The sequence below is a fragment of the Meriones unguiculatus genome, chromosome 12, assembly GCF_030254825.1.
Source record: "Meriones unguiculatus strain TT.TT164.6M chromosome 12, Bangor_MerUng_6.1, whole genome shotgun sequence".
NCBI lineage: Eukaryota > Metazoa > Chordata > Mammalia > Rodentia > Muridae > Meriones > Meriones unguiculatus.
The window spans coordinates 79,424,772-79,446,519 of NC_083360.1; the positions used below are offsets into that span (position 1 = coordinate 79,424,772).

At 45.7% G+C, this 21,748-nt stretch overlaps 1 protein-coding gene across 1 annotated transcript in view; it reads left to right on the forward strand.

Annotated features, from left to right (window-relative positions):
* Positions 1 to 21,748, forward strand: part of Cachd1 (cache domain containing 1) — a 221,589-nt gene that overhangs the window by 159,975 nt on the left and 39,866 nt on the right. The window contains exons 5-9 of the mRNA XM_060365967.1: positions 6,221 to 6,347; positions 9,460 to 9,604; positions 10,215 to 10,431; positions 16,372 to 16,521; positions 20,338 to 20,571. Of these exons, the coding sequence (XP_060221950.1) occupies positions 6,221 to 6,347; positions 9,460 to 9,604; positions 10,215 to 10,431; positions 16,372 to 16,521; positions 20,338 to 20,571 (873 nt within the window). The remainder of the gene's footprint in view (positions 1 to 6,220; positions 6,348 to 9,459; positions 9,605 to 10,214; positions 10,432 to 16,371; positions 16,522 to 20,337; positions 20,572 to 21,748) is intronic.

Genomic DNA, 21,748 nt, shown 5'->3' on the forward strand with positions numbered 1-21,748 from the left:
CTTGCTCACGACCCTGGCCTGCTCAGCCTGCCTTCTTGTAGAACCCAGGACCACCAGCCCAGGGATGGCACCACCCACAATGGGCTCGGCCCTCCCCCATCAGTCACTCCTTAAGAAAGCTCCTTTCAGCCAGATCTTATGGATCTTCTCAATTGCGGTTCCCTCCTTTCAGGTAACTCCAGCTTTTGTCAAGTTGACATAAAACTAGCCAGTTCATGGGGTGACCAAGGGCAACAGCAATAGGCTTTGTATTTGGGAGAATCTCTTGGACAGCCCTGACCAACAACTCAAAAGAGAGCTTCTCATGCCTGGCGTTGGTTTTTGTTAGGTAGCCTTCTACTCTTTGGGGGGAACATTTTTCAGCCCAGAAGAGAAATTTTCATTTAAACCCAAAATGTGTATTTGTACAGAGAACTGCATATATTATGGTTTGTTTATTTTTTTTTTAAGATAAAAAGTTAATAGTATGAGGTGGTTTTATTTGCAGACTTTCTCAACAAAGCAGTCGTGCATGGAGAAGGTACTGGCTGTCTTAGTGAAGCCTATTTAAAATGATCAATGCTTCCAGACCGATATCTAATTTAGTTTTAATTGGCTTTAGCATTAGGAGAAAGTGAGCTTTTAGAATTCATGCAACAGAAGTGTAGACTGTCAAATTGTGTGCTGCAGATAGCTCTTAGGGAATGCGTGCCTGAAGGTAGATGGGATGGGAAGCCAGCCCTCCAGGATCTTAGATTTAGGGACAGAGACTACAAAAGTGGTTCTCAGCCTTTCTAATGCCGCTATCCTTTAATATAGTTCTTCCTATAGTGGTGATCTCCTAACCATAAAATTATTCTCGTTGCTACCTCATAGCTGTAATTTTGCCACTATTATGAATTATAACAAAAATATCTGTGTTTTCTTACGGTCTTAGGCAACCCCTGTGAAGCAGTCATTTGACCTCCAGGGAGGTCACAACCCACAGGTTGAGAATAACTGTTCTACAATTTACCTTAAGGGCAATCATACTGATCTTAAGGTGGCAAGAGATAACTCCCTTTCCCAGGACTTCAGACGACTTGGTGTCTTTGAGCTTGGCTATCAACTTGAGTGAGGAATATTGATTTATTGCCTCCTTAACATGTGTGTTATAGGGGTGGGGCTGATACGGACAGGTCTCAAGCCTGCCTGTTAACAGTTTAAAGCCAAATACCGTGCATTCTGGGCCAATAGTTTGGGCCTGCCTTTTTCCTGGACCTTTTCCAACACCCTCAAGGAAAGAAGAGAAAGGGGTGCAGAAGGCTCTGTGTTGAGTTAGACACCACCCCAAGTGGCCAGAGAGTGTAACTGATCCAAGGACGGCGGGAAGCCCCTCTGGGTTGCTTTCACAGTTACTAAGGCTCTCTTCACCTCTGCAGCTAGGCCAGAGGGGGCCTCCTTCTCTGTACATGCTCCACCGTGATGGATTGCCTCTAAATCCTGGCGGTCTTGTTGCCTTCCTATTCATCTTCCCCTGCGTACCAAATAATGAGCGAAATTTAATCACATGCCAAAGGACTCCCCAGAAGGAGAATTTGAGAATCCTTGTCTGCTGTGTTCAGTGCGAGAACGGCTGTGAGGATCCAGAATGATCTTTTTGTGGTGAGACTGAATGTATCACGCACTGTGCGACCTCTGATTTATTTTTAAAACATTTCCCGGTTCCATTGGCTCCCTTTTAATAGTTTCCTAGAGCCTGTGTATTGTTACAGATGTTACTTTTAAATGAGGTCATTGAGCTTTCCCTTCCACCCAAAGGCCGTGTTTGCCTTTTTTATTGCAAGCCTCTGGTTGGCAGGGCTTGCCTGGAAAACAGCACAAATATGAGATCAAGGTTAAGGCTTCAGACCTCAGGAGGCGAGAAGAGGCCTTTCTATGTTTTCGCACACTCCCATCAGCCAGATGCCATGGGAGAGCATGCTCACTGTATCCTGGGGATGACCTTAGCAAGGGCAAATGGCCAGGCACGAGGCAGAGACAGACATCATGATCTCAGACTGGCTTGAGTCATGTGTTCAAAGTAAAACCTCAGGCACATCCCAAAAACTCTCTGAGCCCATTTTCTTGTGTGTCTTAGAGATCATTTTTATTGCTTGGATTTGGGGGTGGGGCGATGGGGGCTGTGTTCTGGCTCCTCGGCATGCATATGGAGGTGATAGGGGAATGAAAGGCTGGTAGTTGCTAAAAATATACATGTTCAGAAATAGGTCGAATTTTTGCATGTAGTATATTTTGCATAATTCTGGGGGAGAACCACTAACAAAAATGGCTTGCCATTGATATCTGCAAACAGTCATTCATTCATTCATTATTTATTTAGCTAGTTAGTTAGTTAGTTAGTTAGTTAGTTTTTCCAAGACATGGTCTCAGTGTTCAGCCTTGGCTGTCCTGAGACTCACTCTGTAGACCAGGATGGTGCTGGGATTATAGGCGTGTGCTACCATGTCCGGCTGTAAACATACTTTAATTGGCTCATAACTGCACTTGATCAATTGCATGCCTCCTGCTGCCTTCTTGCTATATTAGCAGAAGTAAGTAGTTTTATCAGACCATGTGTTCTGAAGAGCCAGAATTTCTACTATATGTCCTTAAACAGAAGTTCAGCACCGGTATTCCAAACTGGAAAGCTGTGGTGGGACTGGGAGCTGGTCCTTCAAAGCACGGAGGATTGGGGACATGTGGGGATCCTACCACTCTCCTGCATCTCTTTGGGTTCCGGCCACTCCAGTTTAATTCAAGTACCTGAAACCTTATGCCTGCTAAGATTGACTTCATTTTTTTGAAATTAAGTGGAAAAAAATTCATCAGCTTATGTTGGGACACCCTGCTCCGTGTCACTAGACTGGAACCTTATTTTCCTTCATGTAACAAGGTCCCAGTTATCCCTGAGGAATATATTCCTGGAAGGGGTCTAGGTGACCAGCAGCACTGTGTAGCTTATTAAAGGCGCAATCACGTGTTGCCCCAGCATGGTCTTTGAGAATGAGTTTCGGCGTAAAAAGAGAAGTTTATTGATGAGAAGTTTATTGACTGTATGAAATTTCCTTTGTGCTTTGAGTGTGTCCAGTGACAGGTGGAAATAGATCTGATGGCAGACTGAGGAAACTGACATTTTAACGTTGATTGTGTATTTTAATTGCCGTTTTGTTTGTTCACTTTTGGGAAGCAATCAAAGTGTTTGCTATTGTGCAATCCTCAGAGAACAGATTGCCTGTGGCAGGATGTATGCAAAGCAGAAAAAAAACTTTAAGCATGATAAACCTCACTCAGAAAGAGACTACAGCCAAATAGATTTACTCGGGCTCATGGCAACTATAAATAATATGTGCTTATGTAAGCTCACCTGTGCACAGACGGTATATGCTTGTGTACGCTGCCCTATGCACAGATAATGTGTTATAAATGCTACCCTACGCACAGCTGCTATGTGCTGCACACTGTATCCTATCACAAATTGGAGAGCTGACCTTGGCCTTTGGCTTCCTGTCTTGCTAAATCAACCACTACTGTTTTCTCATGCCCCGATCCTTCCATACAGGCTGCATCTTGGGATGCCATTTTAAGCAAGCCCAAGTGCATAAACCCACTCTGGTGTGTGCAGGACGCCTGGCATGACACACGGTAAAATAGGAGGTACTCTCAGCCCGTGCTCACTGCCAATCCCTTCTTATCACCTGGTACACCGTTCCTATCTTTGGATAGCACCCCTAAACCTCATCGAAGCTGCTCAGCAGATTTACGCTAACTAACTAGTAAAAGGTTCAGTGTATATTCTGATTCCCCTCAACTTGTTTGTCCTGGGCATGGGTTGGTTCTTTTGAGCTTTCCATCCCGCCAAGTAGTTCCGTTCTCATCACAGGCCAAGAACTGATCAAAGTCTAGTGGTAATCAGGATTATAGATGGAACAGTGACCTGGAGGCAACAGCACTGGAGAGCTGAGGCATGAGATTCCTGGGTCCTTGAGGAGTTGAGTTCGGCCAGCGGCCAGCATATCGAAGCGTCTTCTCAGGCCAGCAACTTACCACTGGAGGAAGGGAAGCCTTCATGTGGCTGTCTCGTGATATCCTTCAGTTGCCCGAGTACCATTGCTTTCACCATGTTCTCTCTCCATCGAAGAACAGTAATCACCCTCGACGTTAAGTATGGCATCCAAGCATAATACTGTAATCACCTCACGCTTTTGTACTTGGTACAGAATTGTGGGCTGAGAGTCAGGAGAGCTTTGTCTCAGATGCCTTCCCACCTGCCAGGTGTGGACTTGCAAACATTCAAGAAATGTTCACTGGATGCTGTGTACTCACGGCTCCAGGCTCTGGAGGGACAAGGCCACATTATCTGCTTGTATGCACGTAAAACTGTAACCGGGAGGAAAAGCATGTGAGCCACACTTACACAGATAGGTACATGAAAGCCCCCTGAACCGTCCTTAAGCGCTCATTTCCTCCTTTGCAGCGTGGAAAGTAGACACTGTATTTGGTCGTGTGCCTGTTAAATGCAATACCCCTGGGAGCTCATTGCTCCTGTAGAGAGGAAGCCTACCATTGCTGTCAGCTCACATCTCAACCAGAAAAACAAATCCAGAGCTGTGTGTGCTCAGAGCTGCGTTCGCGCTTGCTCCATCGCCCCTCATGCCTCCCTGCTCTCTGCCTTCTCCCACACGCCTGCCTCCACTGCACACTGTGTTATGCTCTGTTTCTGTCTCTTCCTGCTGGTGTATTGGTAACTACAGTAAATGGGGGTTTGCTTGTCTTGACGGATGTTACAGTGACCTGCGCGTAGTCAGATGTGTAGGGAAGTACTGGGTTGTGATGGGTGAGAGTTAAAAAGGCGTAGTGGCTCAGAGGAGGAGGGTGGTCTGATTGTGAAAAACGCAACACAACTTTTGGAAGCTATTTGTGGTGATGCACACCTGGAACCTTAGTGTGCAGGAGCCGAGGCAGAAGGATTCTAAGTTCAAGGACAGCCTGAACTACATAGTGAATTTAAGGACATCCTGGATTACATAGTAAGGCCTTTTCAATAATAATAATAAAAGAATTTGAGGGCTGGGAAGATAGGCCAGTAGAAAATGCAGTTGCTGTAAAAGCGTGAGAACTGGAGGCAAAGTCCCCGGAGCCCACATGCTCCCAAGCACAGTGGCATGCTTCTATAGTCTTGGTGAGCAGAGAAGTGAAGCTGGGAGAGTTCCGGAAAGCGCTCAGGCCAGCTAGCCTGGTGTACACAGTGGCAAACAACAACAAAGGGATCTTGTTTCAAAATAAGGTAGAAGGCGAGGACTGATACCCAAATGTTCTCTGACTTCCTCCGCCCTGGCATGTATGCACAACACATCACACAGACACGCACCCATGCATGCCCGCCCACAGATAGATTTTTTTTTTTTTAAGCAGAACAAAATTTAAAAATTCAAGAGGTTGCAAGACAGGTTAGACACAGGTGAGGAGCACCGGGGCGGAGGGAATGCCAAGCGTGATGATCCGTGGCAGGGACACAGCTACTCAGAAAGTCCACCAGTGCAGCAGGATGGGAAAACAGGAGCCAAGACACCCAGGCCTCCACTGCGCTTCTTTGACCAGTGGCTTACGCATATTTCTCAACTCCAAGGCGAGGACAGTAACACCACCGTCGTGCCAGGGTCGCTCTATGAGTGGGCGTCATAAAGGGAATGCGAGCCTCTGTCCGCTCAGGGCAGGTGGCAATCATCTCACCGTTCACTGAACACCAGGGCTCCTACGTGATATGGTTTTGGCCCCTCAGCTATCATCTGCTGTTTCCATTGCTCCAGTGGAGTCAAAGTCTCAGATCTAGTCCCTGGAGACAAGGTCTATTAGCCGTTTCCATGGTTAGAGAACGGACCTCACCCCAGCGAGTGTACACTAGCCCAACAGGGACCAGCCCCGTAAGAAGAAAGATTAGCATAAATGAATCATTTGTGCTAGAAAAAATAGCCCAGGACATAGAATGTCACCGTACCATGTGAAGAATAATAACTTCTCTTGAGTGAAATGTTCTGCTTCCTATTCCCAGGATGTTTTTTTAAGGGGCAGAAAAGAGAACGTTTTGTGGGAAATTTACAACTTTCTATCTGGTGGGATTTCTTCATACTACAAGCAGTTTATGCAAAACACATGCCTGAAGAGCCACGCTCACATACACCTGTGGCCTTTGTAGCTGTATTTCATTTTCTTTCTCTTTCAGTTCTTGCAGACAACCTGAAATCTAACCCTGGAATCAAGTGGCAATATTTCAGCTCAGAAGAAGGAATTTTCACCGTCTTCCCAGCACACAAGTTCCGGTGTAAAGGCAGCTATGAGCATCGCAGTCGGTACGCTGACTTCCTGCAGAGGTCATTGGTTTTGCTGACAGTGGTCGGCATGGAGGGGGGTGGGCTGTGATGCTGGGTGGAGGGCTTCCCCGATCTGGGCAAGACCCCAGATTCCAACCTCAGCAGTGAGTTCCACTCACAGCTCTGCCCCAAGCCTGTGGCTCAGAACCTTTTTCTCGCTCAGAAATGACGTCTGCCCCTGACACACATGGGTGTGTGTGTGCTAGGGCAGGATAACGGTAAGGCCCAGAGCTTTCCGACTGCTGTCTATCATGGCGGGCAAAGCTATGGGAAGGAAATGCAATTCCTCGCTGCACTTAACATTCTGTGCTGTGCACAGCTTTGTTGAAATAAATGTGACGGCTCCTGTTCCATGGTATGACCCTACAGGACAATGTAATGCTGTGCAGTAGAGCTGGCGGCTAACTTTCCTTTCCTGGATAATGGGCTTGGTTTTAACTTTTGAAGCTGACATGCCTGCTTCAGCCACGGCAAGCTCTAAGGTTGTTCACTGAGCCTTGGATTAGAGATCACTATCGCCCAGCTTTTCTCACACGGAGATGACTTGGCTGTACCATGTCGCCAGAGGGAGAGGACTGATGAGATCATTTGTAAAACAAGGCTCATCTATTCACAGAAGCCCCAGGCAAAGATGTACTCCTTTGAGGCCCAACAGGTCCCCTTTAGCAGGGTCAGGTGCTCAGCGCCTGGAGGTAGTGGGAGAAGACCATTCTCAATATCATTCCCCTCAACAATCACCTTCATCTTCTTCAAATTGCATCCAGGATTTTTCCCCCTGGGGTGTGTGTGTTGGGGGGAACCTTTCTGTGCTTTTCAAATGAGGGAGGGAGGGAGGTGAGAGGGAAGAAGGAAGGAAAGAAAGGAGGGAGGGAAGGAAGAAAGAAATGAGATAACTTTGTTATTTGTGTGGTTTTTATCATCCTCTCCCTAGATATTCTGGTGCAGTTACGTGCCATGGAGACTGGACCAGAAATCACAGCTTTAGTTCTCAACTTTCCTAATTCCACAACCTTTTAATACGGTTCCTCATGTTGTGGTGACTCCAACCATAACATTATTTTCATTGCTATGTCACAACTGTAATTTTGCTACTGTTATGAATTGTAAATATCTGGGTTTTCTAGTGGGTTTTAGGTGGCCCCTATGAGAAGGTCATTTCACCCCCAAATCCAGAGGTTAAGAACTACTGGTTTCGTTGGAGAGCAAAAGCTAACATTTGCCACTAAGGAAACAGATTAGATGGCAAACTGCCTTGGCATGTGGGAGGGAGGGCAGGGCCTTAGCAGTAGGCAGCTTTCACCTGCAAGTTCCAACTGGAGCCCACCTGTATTGAAGCTGATTTCTTTGGCTGCATGATCGCCGGTCCCGCCTCTTAACTTGTCTTGACTGGCTGTTGCCTTTGCAAACTCTGTACAACCCTTGGAAGCCTCCATTGGGTCTCAGAGCACTACACTGTGAGAAAGGAACCAGCGAGCTCGGTCAAGCTCTGAGGTCTGCCTCCCGGTTTTTCTGTGTAACATACAGTGCTATTTATGCGTCTTACTAAAGCTGTTTTCGCTAAAGCTGCCTGGCTTTTCATTGGGCGAATTCAGTTAGGATGAAGGCGGTATATCATTTTAGGGAATACCTTCTCACCTAGTTAGAAGAACACACACACACACACACACACAAAGGGGAACATTTGACCTACGTCACTGCAGGGCTGGGTCGGTGTTCCCACTGTTCTGTTTCTGGTTCATCCCGAGGCCACCTCTCCTGGATTCTCTTTATTTCATTTCTCTGCTGGCTCGGTGGTACTGACTGGAGTACAGCAGTCTTAAGATTTTTGGCTTGCCAACAACCTTGTGTAAGTTTGGCCAGATTTTAAGGGTTTTTTTGGTATTTTGTCTGCATTTCTTAATTTGCACCCAGGCTTTTGTGACTCACTGGCAGCTAAAATTCTTGTTTTAGAGGTTCGATAAAGGAGGGGATTCTCTTGAGGCTGGTTTGCTTTCTTAAACCGTCCACCCTTAATTTGTTCCAGGTTTAAAATGAATAGAGAGCCCATTAGACCCCCTCCTGTTCCACGCAGAGGCGGAAGCTGCTTTGATCAGACGCATTTCTCCTCCTCTGTGGCTTCTGCAGCTCCCCTGTTTCTTCACATTGCCAAACAAGAACCTGACGGGAAGGGGGCGGGGGGCTGTTGCAGGCTTAGACAAATTTTGATGACATGGTTTGAGATGCTCAGCTCAGGGGCCTTTCTGTGGCTGGCCTGTATGAGTTGCTGAGGCATAGATAGGAAAGAATCTCTCTTATCAGGGATGTGTATATGGGAAGAGAGAGGCCAGCCTGCCATTCAGAACTGCCCAGCGCATGTCCAAGTCATAGGCTCCCTCACTGCTAGCAAAACCCCATCTGAATGTCCGTGAAACAGAAGCCAGCACTGGCAAGTGGCTCTTGGTCTCCCTTTAGACCAAGTCTCTATAGCCTGAGGGATGAGCAGTTCACTCCCAAGTCTGGCCATGCAGAAGGGAACAGCAAGTAGCCAGCCTCTGCTGAAGGTGTGCCCTCTTCTTTCAAGTCAGAATTTCACACTCCTAGTCTTGTCTTTTTTTTTAATTTTATTTTTTTCTTATCAGTTACATTTTATTAACTGTTTCCCAGCTGTATCCCGTTCCCTCATTCCCTCCCAGTCCCACCCTCCCTCCCTCATCTCCACCCTGCCCCTTTCCAAGTCCACTGATGGGGGGGACCTCCTCCCCATTCATCTGACCCTGTTTTATCAGGTATCTTCAGGACTGGCTGCAAAGTCCTCCTCTGTGGCCTAACAGGACCTCCCCACTCCCTTGGGGGGTGGGGAGGTCAAAGAGCCAGCCACTGAGTTCCTGTTAGAAATAGTCCTTGTTCCTTCCCCTTACTATGGGAAACCAATTGGTTACTGAGCTACCACGGGCTACATCCGAGCAGAGGTCACTCCTAGTCTTTTCAATGCACCCTATCTAATCCCTTCCATTCTGCGCTCACTCCAACCTGTATCATCTCCAGAAGAACACACGCCAGTGAGCCCATTGGAGCATTCACAGCTGTGCTAAGACCTGTTTCCTCTCTCTAGGCCCATCTATGTCTCTACTGTCCGGCCACAGTCTAAGCACATAGTCGTGATCCTGGACCACGGGGCCTCCGTCACTGACACCCAGCTACAGATTGCCAAGGACGCTGCTCAGGTCATCCTCGGGGCCATTGATGAACACGACAAGGTAACTGTTATCCCAGTGACTCTTGGGACATGAAGATTTTGTTTCATTATGTTCAGGCGGATGCCTCATAGCAACAGCAATGGGCCTGATAGCTCCAGCGGTCCCATACAGTTACCATGTAGTCTGAGTCTTTTGGTTTCCCATCACCAAAGACTTTTTCTTACTGACCTCATGGTTGAAAACTCAGAGGTCATACCTCGCCCCTACCCTGGTCTGCAGTTTGGAAACCAAGTTGTTGTTGTTTCTGCATGAATTTAAGGATGAATTGTTGTTGTCACTGTATGCAAACACTGTACTCTATTTTGGCTCAAAGGCCAATGTCTCAGGTTCTCTTCTTTACAAATTCTTTCCAAATTTGACATGTTGATGACTTCAGACACTGATTTTTAAGCTCAGAACCTGTTCTACCGGCCTTCTTCCTGCTTAAGCTCTCTTGTTACCTAAACATTCAAGCCTGAGTACTGTGACTGAGTCATGTGGACGGTTTGAGCCCAGAAGTTTGGGGTCAACTTGAGTATCATGAGAAAGACTCGGTCTCAAAGTAAATAAAAGTAAGAATCTTTAAATGGTAGAGGAGAAAGTCACCGAGTATTGTTTTTCTCTCCTTCAGATTTCTGTGTTGACTGTGGCAGACGCTGTTAGGACCTGCTCATTGGACCAATGCTATAAGACATACCTGTCCCCAGCCACCAGTGAGACAAAAAGAAAGATGTCCACATTTGTCAGCAGCATCAAGCCCTCGGACAGCCCCACCCAGCACGCAGTAGGGTTTCACAGGGCATTCCAGTTGATCCGAAGCACGAGCAATACCACTCGGTTCCAAGCAAGTACGTGCATTCACAAGAGGTGACCACAGTGTCAGAAATGAGGTTCAGAACTAGAGGGGAAACGTCACAATTGATTTCACCGTAAAATTGTTATCGGCTGTCTTCGTAGCCGTCTAATGAGGTGTTCTCATCTTTTCCATCCTACCAAAGTCCGTCTGTGGGACTTCCAGCCTCCCAGAGCCTCCTCTTCCTGCCCCTTTATTAAGAACACATCCTCACTTATTTCCCGGGGGAACAGCCACATCCGCTTTCATGTTCATTGTTGGCCTTGCCTCCCTGTAAGCTCGGGGCAGTACTGTGCTGGTGCGCCTATGCGCCAAAGGGGGCGACAGGGGTGCTTGCCTTGATCCTCTCTCTTCTACCCAGCTGTCTTTGAAAGGAACACACCCTTCCCATGTACAAAAGCACTCTAATTTAATTTTCATGTATTAAAGGAAAATCTGGAATGAGGGATGAGTGTCACAGGAAAGGGTGGTTGAAATAGGACTCTCCTTTGAAACTTCTCAAAGGATTCTTTTCTTTCCCCTTTTAGACCTAAAAAATCTGTAGCCATTTTCCCTTATTTAAAAAAATTTAGGGCATCCTGTTTGGGGTTGAGTTTTGTTTTCTACCCTCCCCGCCCCACCCCTCCTTGAGATAGGTTCTCACTGTACAGCATGGCTAAGCCTCCAGCTTCCCCTCCATCCTCTTGCCTCTCCCTCCAGAACGCTGGTATTACCCGGTTTAATAGAGCCTATTAAAAGAAATGTAAGGACCATATTTTCAAGCTGGTCTGTGAATCTACACCTAAGGATTTGAAAGCCTGACAGTGCTGACGTCAAGCGTCATGCCTGGCTCTCTGCCAGACTAAGCTACCGCAGCAAGTGTAACTATGATGGTAGATGGCTTAATGGTTTTATCCTTGCCGTATCCCATTGTTGGAAGCACGTTAGTGAATGACTGTGGGTACTTGGATGCATCATGTCTTGCCTGCCAGCATGAGTGAGCACCAGCCACACACAGGCCGGTATGGTGGACTTTGTTTTCAGCTGCCCACCACAGTTCAGTGAAGCCAGTGACTGCTCCAGGTAGATTGATTAGTGTGCTGGTCAGTTTTTTGTCAACTTGCTATAAACTAGACTTATCCAGGAGGAGAGAACCTTGAGGAATTGCCACCATCAAATCAACCTATTTACATCAATGCCAGTGGGGCATTTTCTTGATTAATCATTGATTTGAAGGGGCCATCCTCTGGTGTATGTCCCCACCCTTGGGCAAGTGGTTCTGGAGTATTTTCTTAGAAAGCAAGTGGAACTTGCTAAAGCCATGCTCCTCCATAGTTTTAGTACCTGCCTCCAGGTCCTGAGTCCCTGCTGTGAGATTAAATAAACCCTTTCCTCCCCCAAGTTGATGATATTTCCTACAGCAACAGAAAGCAATCTAGTACAGCTAGTTTGTGACTATCCCTCACCAGAAATGTCCTCTCTACTTCACTCTTGAGTTATCAACTCATCACTAGAGTTTCTGTCCAGTTTTGATTGCTATCTTGCTCAAATAAAGGAGAGAAATGTTAGGCTAGCAGTGGCAAGCCCAGATGCCTGCAGCATCTAGGCATCTTGAGAGATGATAGTGAGCCATCCTTGGTGATGTGGGCACAGTAGAGGAACTTGCTTCACCGGGACGGGTGGTACTAGCATGGCCGTATCCTGTGGTATCCCAAACATTAATGTTCTTTCTACTTTAAAATCATAATAAATCTCTTCTCATGGACCTTCCTGTACTACTCTTTGACAGAAAGCCTGGTCTCATAGGAGACATTTCTTCTTGCTTTTGTTTGTTTGTTTGTTTGTTTGTTTGTTTGTTTGTGTTGGCAAACAAAACCATGACAAGAAGACTGGCCATTAAAAACCTGGACAGTTTTGATAGCACGGGTTTTCTTTTAGGTCATATACAATCCTTCCAAAGGTTAGCTTGCAGTCCCACATCACAGCCTCCATTGGCAGCTGAGAGGAAGAAGAACCCAACCTTGGTTTAGGGAAATGCTTCAGGAGTGTCCACTGTCCATGTCCTAGTGACAGGCTTTGTGGTGTCCCAACAATATGGCCTAGGGGTCAAGTATTCAGGCTTGGATTTCAACTCCCAATCTTTTCTGGTCTTGTAAAAGTGGGAAGATTGATTGAGCTATGCATAATTGGCTTTATCTGCAAAGTGGGTATGACAAGACCCAGGATGGTTTCATAACTGTTCCATCAGCATTAGCTATCATTCTCCTGTCCTGGCCCCTCTGAGGCACCTACCCCACCGCCCGATCATTTACAGCAGTGAGATTCCTATAGGATTACTGTAGGGATTACCTATTGATGAAAGGGAGACATCTGCACCTATCAGAACTCTATAAATAGAAGCTAGACTTTACCAGTCTTTGAGGCTTTACACTAATTTATCTTATACCAACTAGAAGCTAAAACTTTTAGCCAAAATGGGTTTTTCCCCCCTAGGTCTCTTGGTAGATACATAAGGAATGTTATTAATCTTTTAGGTTGTTTCTCTGTGTTTGTTTATTTGCGGTTGTTTGGAAAAGCATCTCATAGCAGGAGAAAGATTATTGGGAGTGTGGATCTGATTATATAGCCAGGGTTCAAATTTGCATTGCTTTCCCTCTGATCTTGATTCCAAGACATGCTTGTGGCATACTGAAGAGAGTCCCTGAGTGGAGTCTGTCTAAATTTTCTGTCAGTTTTGGTGCAATGACCTGCTTTGCCCCAAATCCTGAAAATTAACCACATCTAACTATACCAACATTATGAATTCCCATCAGTGGGTGACTCAGGGGAGAAGGTCCCAATGAACCAAAAGCCAAATCAGACCAAACGTAATGAAACTGTTGAGTGGCCACTCCAGAACAGGACTCGGCCATCTTCAGAGAAGCTTCCTCCTGCAGCAGTAGGTGAGAGGTGGCACAGAGACCCACAACTGGACAATGTGCAGAGAGTGGGAGACTTTAGAACTCAGCCCTAAATGGGATGTCTTCATCAAGCCCCTCCCCTCAGCTGGCTATGGGGCAAAGGAGGCAGAAAGACTGTAAGAGCTAGCCAGCCAGGCAGTCACGTCCGTAATCCCAGCACTCAGGGAGGCAGAGGTAGACGGATCTCTGTGAGTTTGGGGCCAGCCTGGTCTGTAAATCAAATACAGGATAGCCAAGGCTGCACAGAGAAATCCTGTCTCAGGGATGCACAGGGCCTGCTGCACAGGTTCAAGCCAGACAGAGTCCCAGCAATAAAAGGGGGAACACAAGCTCCATCCCTAACCAAGAAGCTATCTACAACTAACAGCTACTTAGCGAGGAAAAACTAGTTTTCTCTACTGGATATATTAAACACATTCCAGCACTAAATTAAGACTCAATGGTATCTTTGTAGGCCCTTTTGTCTGCTTCGTTTGAGGTATGAGGTTGTTCTCTTTCCACCCCTTGGCTTACTGATTTTTTGCTTGTATATTATGGTTCCTACTTTTGTGTTTAATGGGTTTTATTTGTGTGTGTGTGTGTGTGTGTGTGTGTATGTGTGTGTTTCTTGTGCTTTTTTTTTTTTTAATCCTGATATGTTTGGATTTGTTTGCCTGTTTGTTTTCAAAAAAGAGAGAAAGAAAGGGCATGTGGTTGGGTGGGTGAGGTAGGGGTCATAGAAAGGGAACCCTAATCAAAACATTTCAGGCAAATGTGTGTATGTATGTATCTGCTAAATGCCAATGGAAACAAACCTTCAATTTTGCTTGGTTGGGTACTGAGCAATGCTGGAAGAGGGTCTGGGCAGACCTAGAAAGGATTTTATTGTGGGATAAAAACAAAATGTGCACAGTTACTGAGGGAACCTAGGGGCTTGGGGCTTTCTGGATGCAGCCTCCTGCTCTAAAACCACCTCCTTGTGACATTCACAGAGGCAGTGGGCAAAGTTCTATTTGGAGGCCAGTCTAGGTCCATCCCAGAATTTATCACCAATGGGACCATTGCCAAGAAGAGATGTTTTCTGTTATACTGTGTCACCTGTGATAACAGCTGTATCCCCTCCCATAGGAAGTAGAGTCATTTTATTCTGTGCTTTGTTTGACATTTCCAGTGTGAAGCTTAAATAAGATATTTCAGACTCTAGTAAAGTAATAAGCAGGAATATAGTTACAACTGAAAAAAAAAATACTGACATCTAGTATTAATGTGGGAGGTTTTCCTAAAGCTTAAGAATTTTTATTTTTTCATCAGCCTTCACTTTCTGATTTCCAATGACTGAATAAAGACATTTATACTTTTAGTTAATAATGTCCAACCATCTTAATTGTCTTTGCTAGTAGTCAACAGTGGATATATTTATTACTAGTCAAATTTTATTAAATGTTGGTTCTCTACTACATTGATACAACGTAAGTTATCAACCTCCTCATAGTAACAGTTCAAAATCTAAAATGGAAGTTTCCATCCTGCAAGAGCTGCAGATCACTGCTTAAGTATCGCCTTGTAACAAACAACTATAACACAGTGGTCCTGACATTCCATCACCTTTCATGCATTCTATACCAGTAGACCTGTCATTAAATTCCACCCATCCTCAGGGACAGCTTCCCAAGAGTACAGATGTCAAGAAATGGATCATAAAGCAAGTAGGAGGCTGCCTGCCATGGTTCCTCTAAAGCAGGACCTCTAGAAATAAATGTACATATAAATATGTCTCTGCATAGGGCTAAGATTCCCTACAGAGTGTCCAAAAACATCTGTTGGCTCAAAGACATTTGTATTAGGTGGAGGAAGGCAGAAACCCAGCTCTCCTCCATCCCTCTCTTTGTTAGCTACAGTGTAGGCATTTCTTCATTCCCTTCCCCTTTCCCACATCCTCCCTTGTCTGTGTCTGAGTACATGCCAGAGTTTAATGTCAGGATGTCTTCCTCAGTCAATCCTTCGCCTTATTTTTTGTGACAGAGTCTCCCAATAAACTTAGAGCCTGTCACCTTGACCAGAATGGCCAACCAGTAAGCTTCCAAGATCCACCTGTGTTTACCAGCACTGGGATTTAGTTCTATACCAGCACACGTAGCTTCTAAGTATCACCTTTGAGAGATTTTACCCATTGAGCCATCTCTCTTGGCCAGTCACTCTTGCTCTTGAGTCAGTCCACTTTGGAGAAGGTCTTCTTACCGAGTTGCAATTACTTCTCGCCAACTCATTGACCTATTTTGGGAGGCAGTTTGAATTACAGTCACACATTGTCTTCAGGTCAGTTGAAGAAATACACACATCTATGTGCACTGGCACTATCTAGGGTACCAGCTTCCCATTCTCTAAACATTTCTCCATATGCACATAAGAAGAGGTTATGACGTTTGCCTACATGGTTCCAATACACTAAGCAAATAGCAGCATTTTGGAGCGGAGCTTCTGTATCCACTATTTTGCTCTGCTACGCTGACAAGATTTCAAAATCAAAATGTATTTTTGGCAGTAGTTGGGGTCTGGCAAGTCACTTTGTATGTCTGCAGACCCCTAAAAGAACCTCCACCTTAGAGCTATGCCCCGCCCCCGAGTGTGGCTCCTGTTAATGGCCTTGTATGACTGCGAGCAGGGTAAGCTGTGTTCTGAATCCTTATCTCAGAAGCTGGGAAGATTTCCTTTTAGGCTGGCTTAAATGAACAGTGTGGGTGCCTGGAGGAAATCACTGTCTTTCATCTGGTAAGTGTGTCAGGAGCATCTTTGCACTGGATAAGTGGGGCCTTGCTGTCCAGAGAGCGTGGAATGGAAGGGAAGAAGAATTAGCAAGATGAAAGCCAACACATCCATCAAATGGGAAAGGCACAGGACGCGCGCGGGGCCAGCCATTTCCTCTGGGTAGGGAAGTCTGGGGAAAATGGAAAGGAAAACTACACAGCTCCCTTTAGCCAGAATCGGAATGTAACCTGGGTTTGTGTGTTTTTGTTTAGATACAGACATGGTCATCATTTACCTGTCAGCGGGTATCACATCAAAGGACTCCTCAGAAGAAGATAAAAAGGCAACCCTCCGCGTCATCAATGAAGAAAATGGCTTTCTGAACAACTCCGTAATGATCCTTACCTACGCCCTCATGAACGGTAGGCAGTGTCTCAAGCTTCTCCTTTCAGATTAAAGTCCCCTCTAAGCAGGAGCTGCTTAAGAAGGTAGCTGTGCTTTGATAAAGCTTTCTGCCTCTGTGTGGTGTGGATCCGCCATACCTATTACTATGAAGCTTTCGCTTCAGTGGATCCCCCTCAGGGCCTCAGCCTCGGCGCTTGGGCACTGTCTTCCCTCTTGGCTGAGAGATAAGGTTTGCATCCTGTAGCCCACCCCACCTCTGAGCTCTGTGCACCTCACCTCCACACCCTGCACTGGATTAGGGACGATGATCATCAGTTTGAGCTGCTAAGGAGAATATGGAGAATGCTCCTGAAGTACAAATTCTAGGTATTGTCCTCAAGTTTTTATTCAGGCCCTCTTAGGAGGGACCCAGGAGCACCTAAGGCCTTATGAACCACCCCGAGGGAGTACAGACCCGTGATCCAATCACCACAGTTGCAATCAGCATTCACCAGCAGCAGGCTCAAGGCAAGGTTCTTTGTCTCTTTAAGCCTCAACTCCCTCCCACCCCCAGGCAACATCTTGTTATTTAGCCTAGGCTAGCCTCAAAGCTGAGGTTCCTGAATGCCAAGATGGCAAGTGTGTGCCAGCTGAAGATCTCTTTTATCTCTGAAATTAGAAAAATCGAATCTCCGGCACATGGAGAGCATTAAAGATAACAGCATGGTGTATATTCAGAGTTAGCAGAGGGACTGGAGAGATGGCTCAGAAGAGAGTGATTGCTGCTGCTCCTACAAAGGACCTGACTTCTGATCCCAGCACCCACATTAGGCAGCTCACAACCACCTGAAACTCCAGCTTCAAAGGACTCCAACACCCTCTTTTGGCTTCCGGGGGCCCACCTACACACACGTACCTGAAACACACATATTTTAAGTTAACTAAGTTAACATAGAATCCGTTGCCTCACGGATCCTGGGGAGGGAGTGGATGATGGTGATATCGCCTGTCGTGCACAACGTAGCTGGCAGCGAAGGGTGTCTGTGCTGCCTGGGGTCAGTCTTACTCAACACAGTCATAGCACGTGTCCTTCTAACACACACGGCTTCCACCGTGGAGCAATGGGTGGCCCCCCTCTCCCGTGGGTATCCCCTATTCTGTGGGTGCCCTCTCCTCTGTTCCTTCACTTTTCCAAGCATGTGAGCTTAACAAGCAGGAGGGGGTATTGTCTCGTGTGTTCTGAGCATAGGAGCGAGCCACCCAGCCAGGATGAGTGAGAGCAGCCCGTCTTTGCTTGAGCACGCACCCATCAGGGTTGTTTCAGGTTGGCTGATGCTCTGTTCTGCTATGGTGAACCTTCTTTCTCTCATGTGTGAGAAGGAAGGAAAACAAAATTCCCTGAGCCATTGAACTGCCCATCATATATACAGGCCTCCCTCTTGCTGGGGAGACAGGCAGGTGAATTAAATGCAGGAGAAGAGGGAAGAGCCCCACAGGAAGTAATTGCTTCTTGTATGTGACAGACACTGAGGAAAAGTCCCTGGTATCACCTGTCCAGGCACCAATCCTTCTGTCAGAGTAAACTTCTGTTTGGGTACACTTGCTATACCCCTGGCCATCCACATTTTAAAGCATCTAGTAACTCCCATTCACCCATCCTTATCTCTTCAGCATCTCACTTCTGTCTTACCACACACATCCTGTCACTGCTACTTCATCTCTGCTGTTCACTGGAGGAGACACTCTCCCACACTAGACCCTCCAGGAGCTCAGATGACTGGAAAAATACAAAACAAAACAAAAAAAACACAAACAAAAAAAGTTAACAACTCATAGAAAGTTTAGTCATCAAGCTTTCGGGGAAAACTAAGAACTTTGAAGGCAATGTAGAAGTTGTGGCATAGAAATCTCTGGAAGGCTGCTGGCTCTCGGTGGGAGAGCTAGGCAGCTTACGTGGGGTTGATGTGGATGGGCAGGCCAGCAGTTTGGAAAGGAAGTGTTATGAAAAACCAGAGAAAGTAGCTCAAACTAGAACATTTTGCTGTCTCTGTCTGTCTCTCACCATCTCTCAGATCACCTCATAAAACTTTGACTTTTAGCATCTTTAATTTGTGAGCCTACGTCAGAGAGAAGTCTGAGAAATGTGGTTTCTAGCATGGTCCAGCTTGGATTTACAATCCAGCATATTTTCTAGTCTGAGAAGGAGTGACGAAAAATGCCGGTGCCAATAACTAAAAACTCCATCCCACACTATTCTGCCTTGCCTGGCAAATATTCAGATTTGTCTCTTGTTGACATTTTGAGAGCCAAGAAGCAGTGTTGAGCAAAGAGGAAATAGATCTGGTGCCCGAGTTATCTCCTTTCATCATTTTACTTCGGTGAGGTTAAAAATCAGTCACGTCTTGTATTATAAAGCAGACATTCCCCACTCCTTAGCTCTATGCCAAGGAAAGGGATTGGTTATCTGATTCTCAAATCATTTGACCCAGAAATTTTGTTTCTTTCCTTTAGCATTGAATGAGTAGAGTGAAATTCAAGTTTATCTAGGTATAATGTCTTTAAAAAATAAATACTAAGCCAGTCATGGTGGCACATGCCTTTAATCTCAGCACTCAAGAGGCAGAGACAGAGACATCTCTGAGTCTGGGGCCAACATTGTTTGCATAGCAAACATTAGGCCAGCCAGAGTTACACAGAAAGGCTCCATTCCTGCACCTCAAAGAAAGGAATACAGAGAAGACACTAAATTTTGCTACTACTTAGTGAAATAGAAATGAACTCTTGAGATAGTGGTGTATATGGTAGATGAGCCATGAAATCTTCAGATTCTTTGAAGGGCTGAATAATAGCTCATAGGAAGCTTGAAGTCTTCCAAGACTATGAGACAGAATCTTCTGGAAGTGCGTTGGTAATCTCACTAGCAACTGGAAAGCACTTGAACTTGTTACAGTGGTACCCATGTGAGATCAGTTACTAATCCTTTTGACTATATGCCAACAATAGCAAACTTAAAAAAAAATGGTTTATTAAATTTATTTTTGTGCTATGGAATACAGATGTTGTAGAACAATACATCCCACTATGCCTAAATCTTTTTACAAAGTTTTCAATACCCTGTAAATATAAAAAATACACATTAAATAAATCAAATTTAGTCTTATCCTAACAATATCAAGCATAAAGACATTTGTAATTAAAATGAGCTTGAAGAAGAGGGCTTAGAAGCATTGCTAAAGGCAGACCATAATTCTTTCATTTTGTTTCCTGGGTTTTTGGTGAGTGGTTTTACAGGCGAAGAAGTAAGGAATGAAGTAGCATTCTTTAAAACTCTCCAAAGTTCATATACGACTCTAAATTAAATGCAGACCTGTTAACTATTACTTTTGCTTTCAGATATTAAGTGCAGCAAAGAATTTAAATCTTATAATTAAATGTTTAGGGAGAGCACATCCTTCGCTCCCCATGTGTTTTTCATCACTGCCTTTTGAAGAATCCGTTTGTGCTTTTAACTGTTGGAAGAAATTCTGTCTCGGCCTTTGGTTTACAGTTGGGAACTAGTATTACCCAGGGTCTATATTATTCCTACAAAGACCCCTTGAATACTACAAGTCTTCATGGTTTTGGTTTTGTTTTCTTTGGGGAGGGGGGTTGTGTGTTTATTTTTGTTTTGAGATGGGGTCTCACTATGTAGCTCTGGCTATCCCAGAACTCACTAAGTAGAGCAGGCTGCCTTTGCACTCCACCTCCACCCCAACCTCTACTCCTAAGGAGTAGGATTAAAGGCATGCACCACCAGACCCAGTGCAAACTGCTACCTGGATATAACCAAGCTTTTCTCTTGGTGTCGGTTGCAGATGGGGTGACTGGTTTGAAGGAGCTGGCATTCCTTAGGGATCTGGCTGAACAAAACTCTGGGAAGTACGGCATCCCAGACCGGACAGCCTTGCCTGTGATTAAGGGCAGCATGATGGTGCTGAACCAGCTGAGCAACCTGGAGACCACAGTTGGCAGGTTCTACACCAACCTTCCCAACCGGATGATTGACGAGGCTGTCTTCAGCCTTCCTTTCTCTGATGAGATGGGAGACGGTGAGTATAGAGAAAATCCTACTGTAAAAGAGGAAAGAAATGAGCAAAGAGAAGAGGTACACCCTTCCTTCTCCAGTCCCTCAGATACATATGCTTGCCACCTAATCTGTGCTCTAAAGCATAAACCCAGTGCTGTTTCCTCCTTGCTCCGGCCTCGAAAGGCGTAATAATATAGTTTCTAATGCAGGTAGTCAAGCAGCACTGAAGGGAAGCTTTGTATCACAGTCTACAGGGAAACACAAAGGTTTGCCACCGGCTTTGTTCTTAGATCCTACACTGCTAGCCACCTTGTCCGCGGTGGTGTATTTCAGCTCAGTAATTTTCCATTTGGTCATCTGCCAAAAGGGGTAATAAAATCTGTGCACTTTTTTAGCATTAATTCATACACATATACTAATGTATACAGATTAAGATGAAGACCCACATAGCTAGAGTATTGTCAGCATCCACAATTCTTGGTTGTGGACATCTTTAAGAGTGTCCAAATTGGGCTCGAGAGATGGCTCAGTGGTTAAGAGCACTGTCTGCTCTTCTAAATGGGCCTGGGTTCGAGTCCCAGCACTAACATGGCAGCTCACAAGTGTCTGTAATTTCGGTTCGAGAGGATCAGGCTCCCTTACACACACACACAAGCAGGCAGAACACCCAATGTAAACAAATAAACAAATAAACATAGTGCCCAAATCCCTTTGTAGAAAAGATTTCAGATAGGTCCCAGAGTGTACACACACCACCAGTTACAGGAAATTACAACTAGCTAGAGAAACGCACATCATTTTTATGTTTTGTGGTTATTTACAGCCCCCAGATTGCAGGGTGGTGTGAGATCTGAGAGATTTCCTTGTCTCGGCTTCCTGTATCCTTCAAGGCGGCACAAATTTCCGGCCTTACAGTGGAGGCAGCAGAGTCTAGTGCCCAGGTGGCGTCTTAGAGCTCCCATTTCCCATTCCACACCCTTCCTCCCCTGCACAACTTCCTCTGGGGTGCCTCTCTCTTTCCCTGATTTCCCTGTTGTTTCGTGTGGCATGTGCGCTCAGTAGGAGCTGTATATTCTGAAAATCTGCTTCTTAAAAAAGGCTTAAGTAAGGTCCTGGCGATAGTACGGCTGACAAAGCCTACGACACTCACTGTCTGGCCCTTCACCCGCGAGAGGGGAGCAGGGAGGCAGTGGAACTGG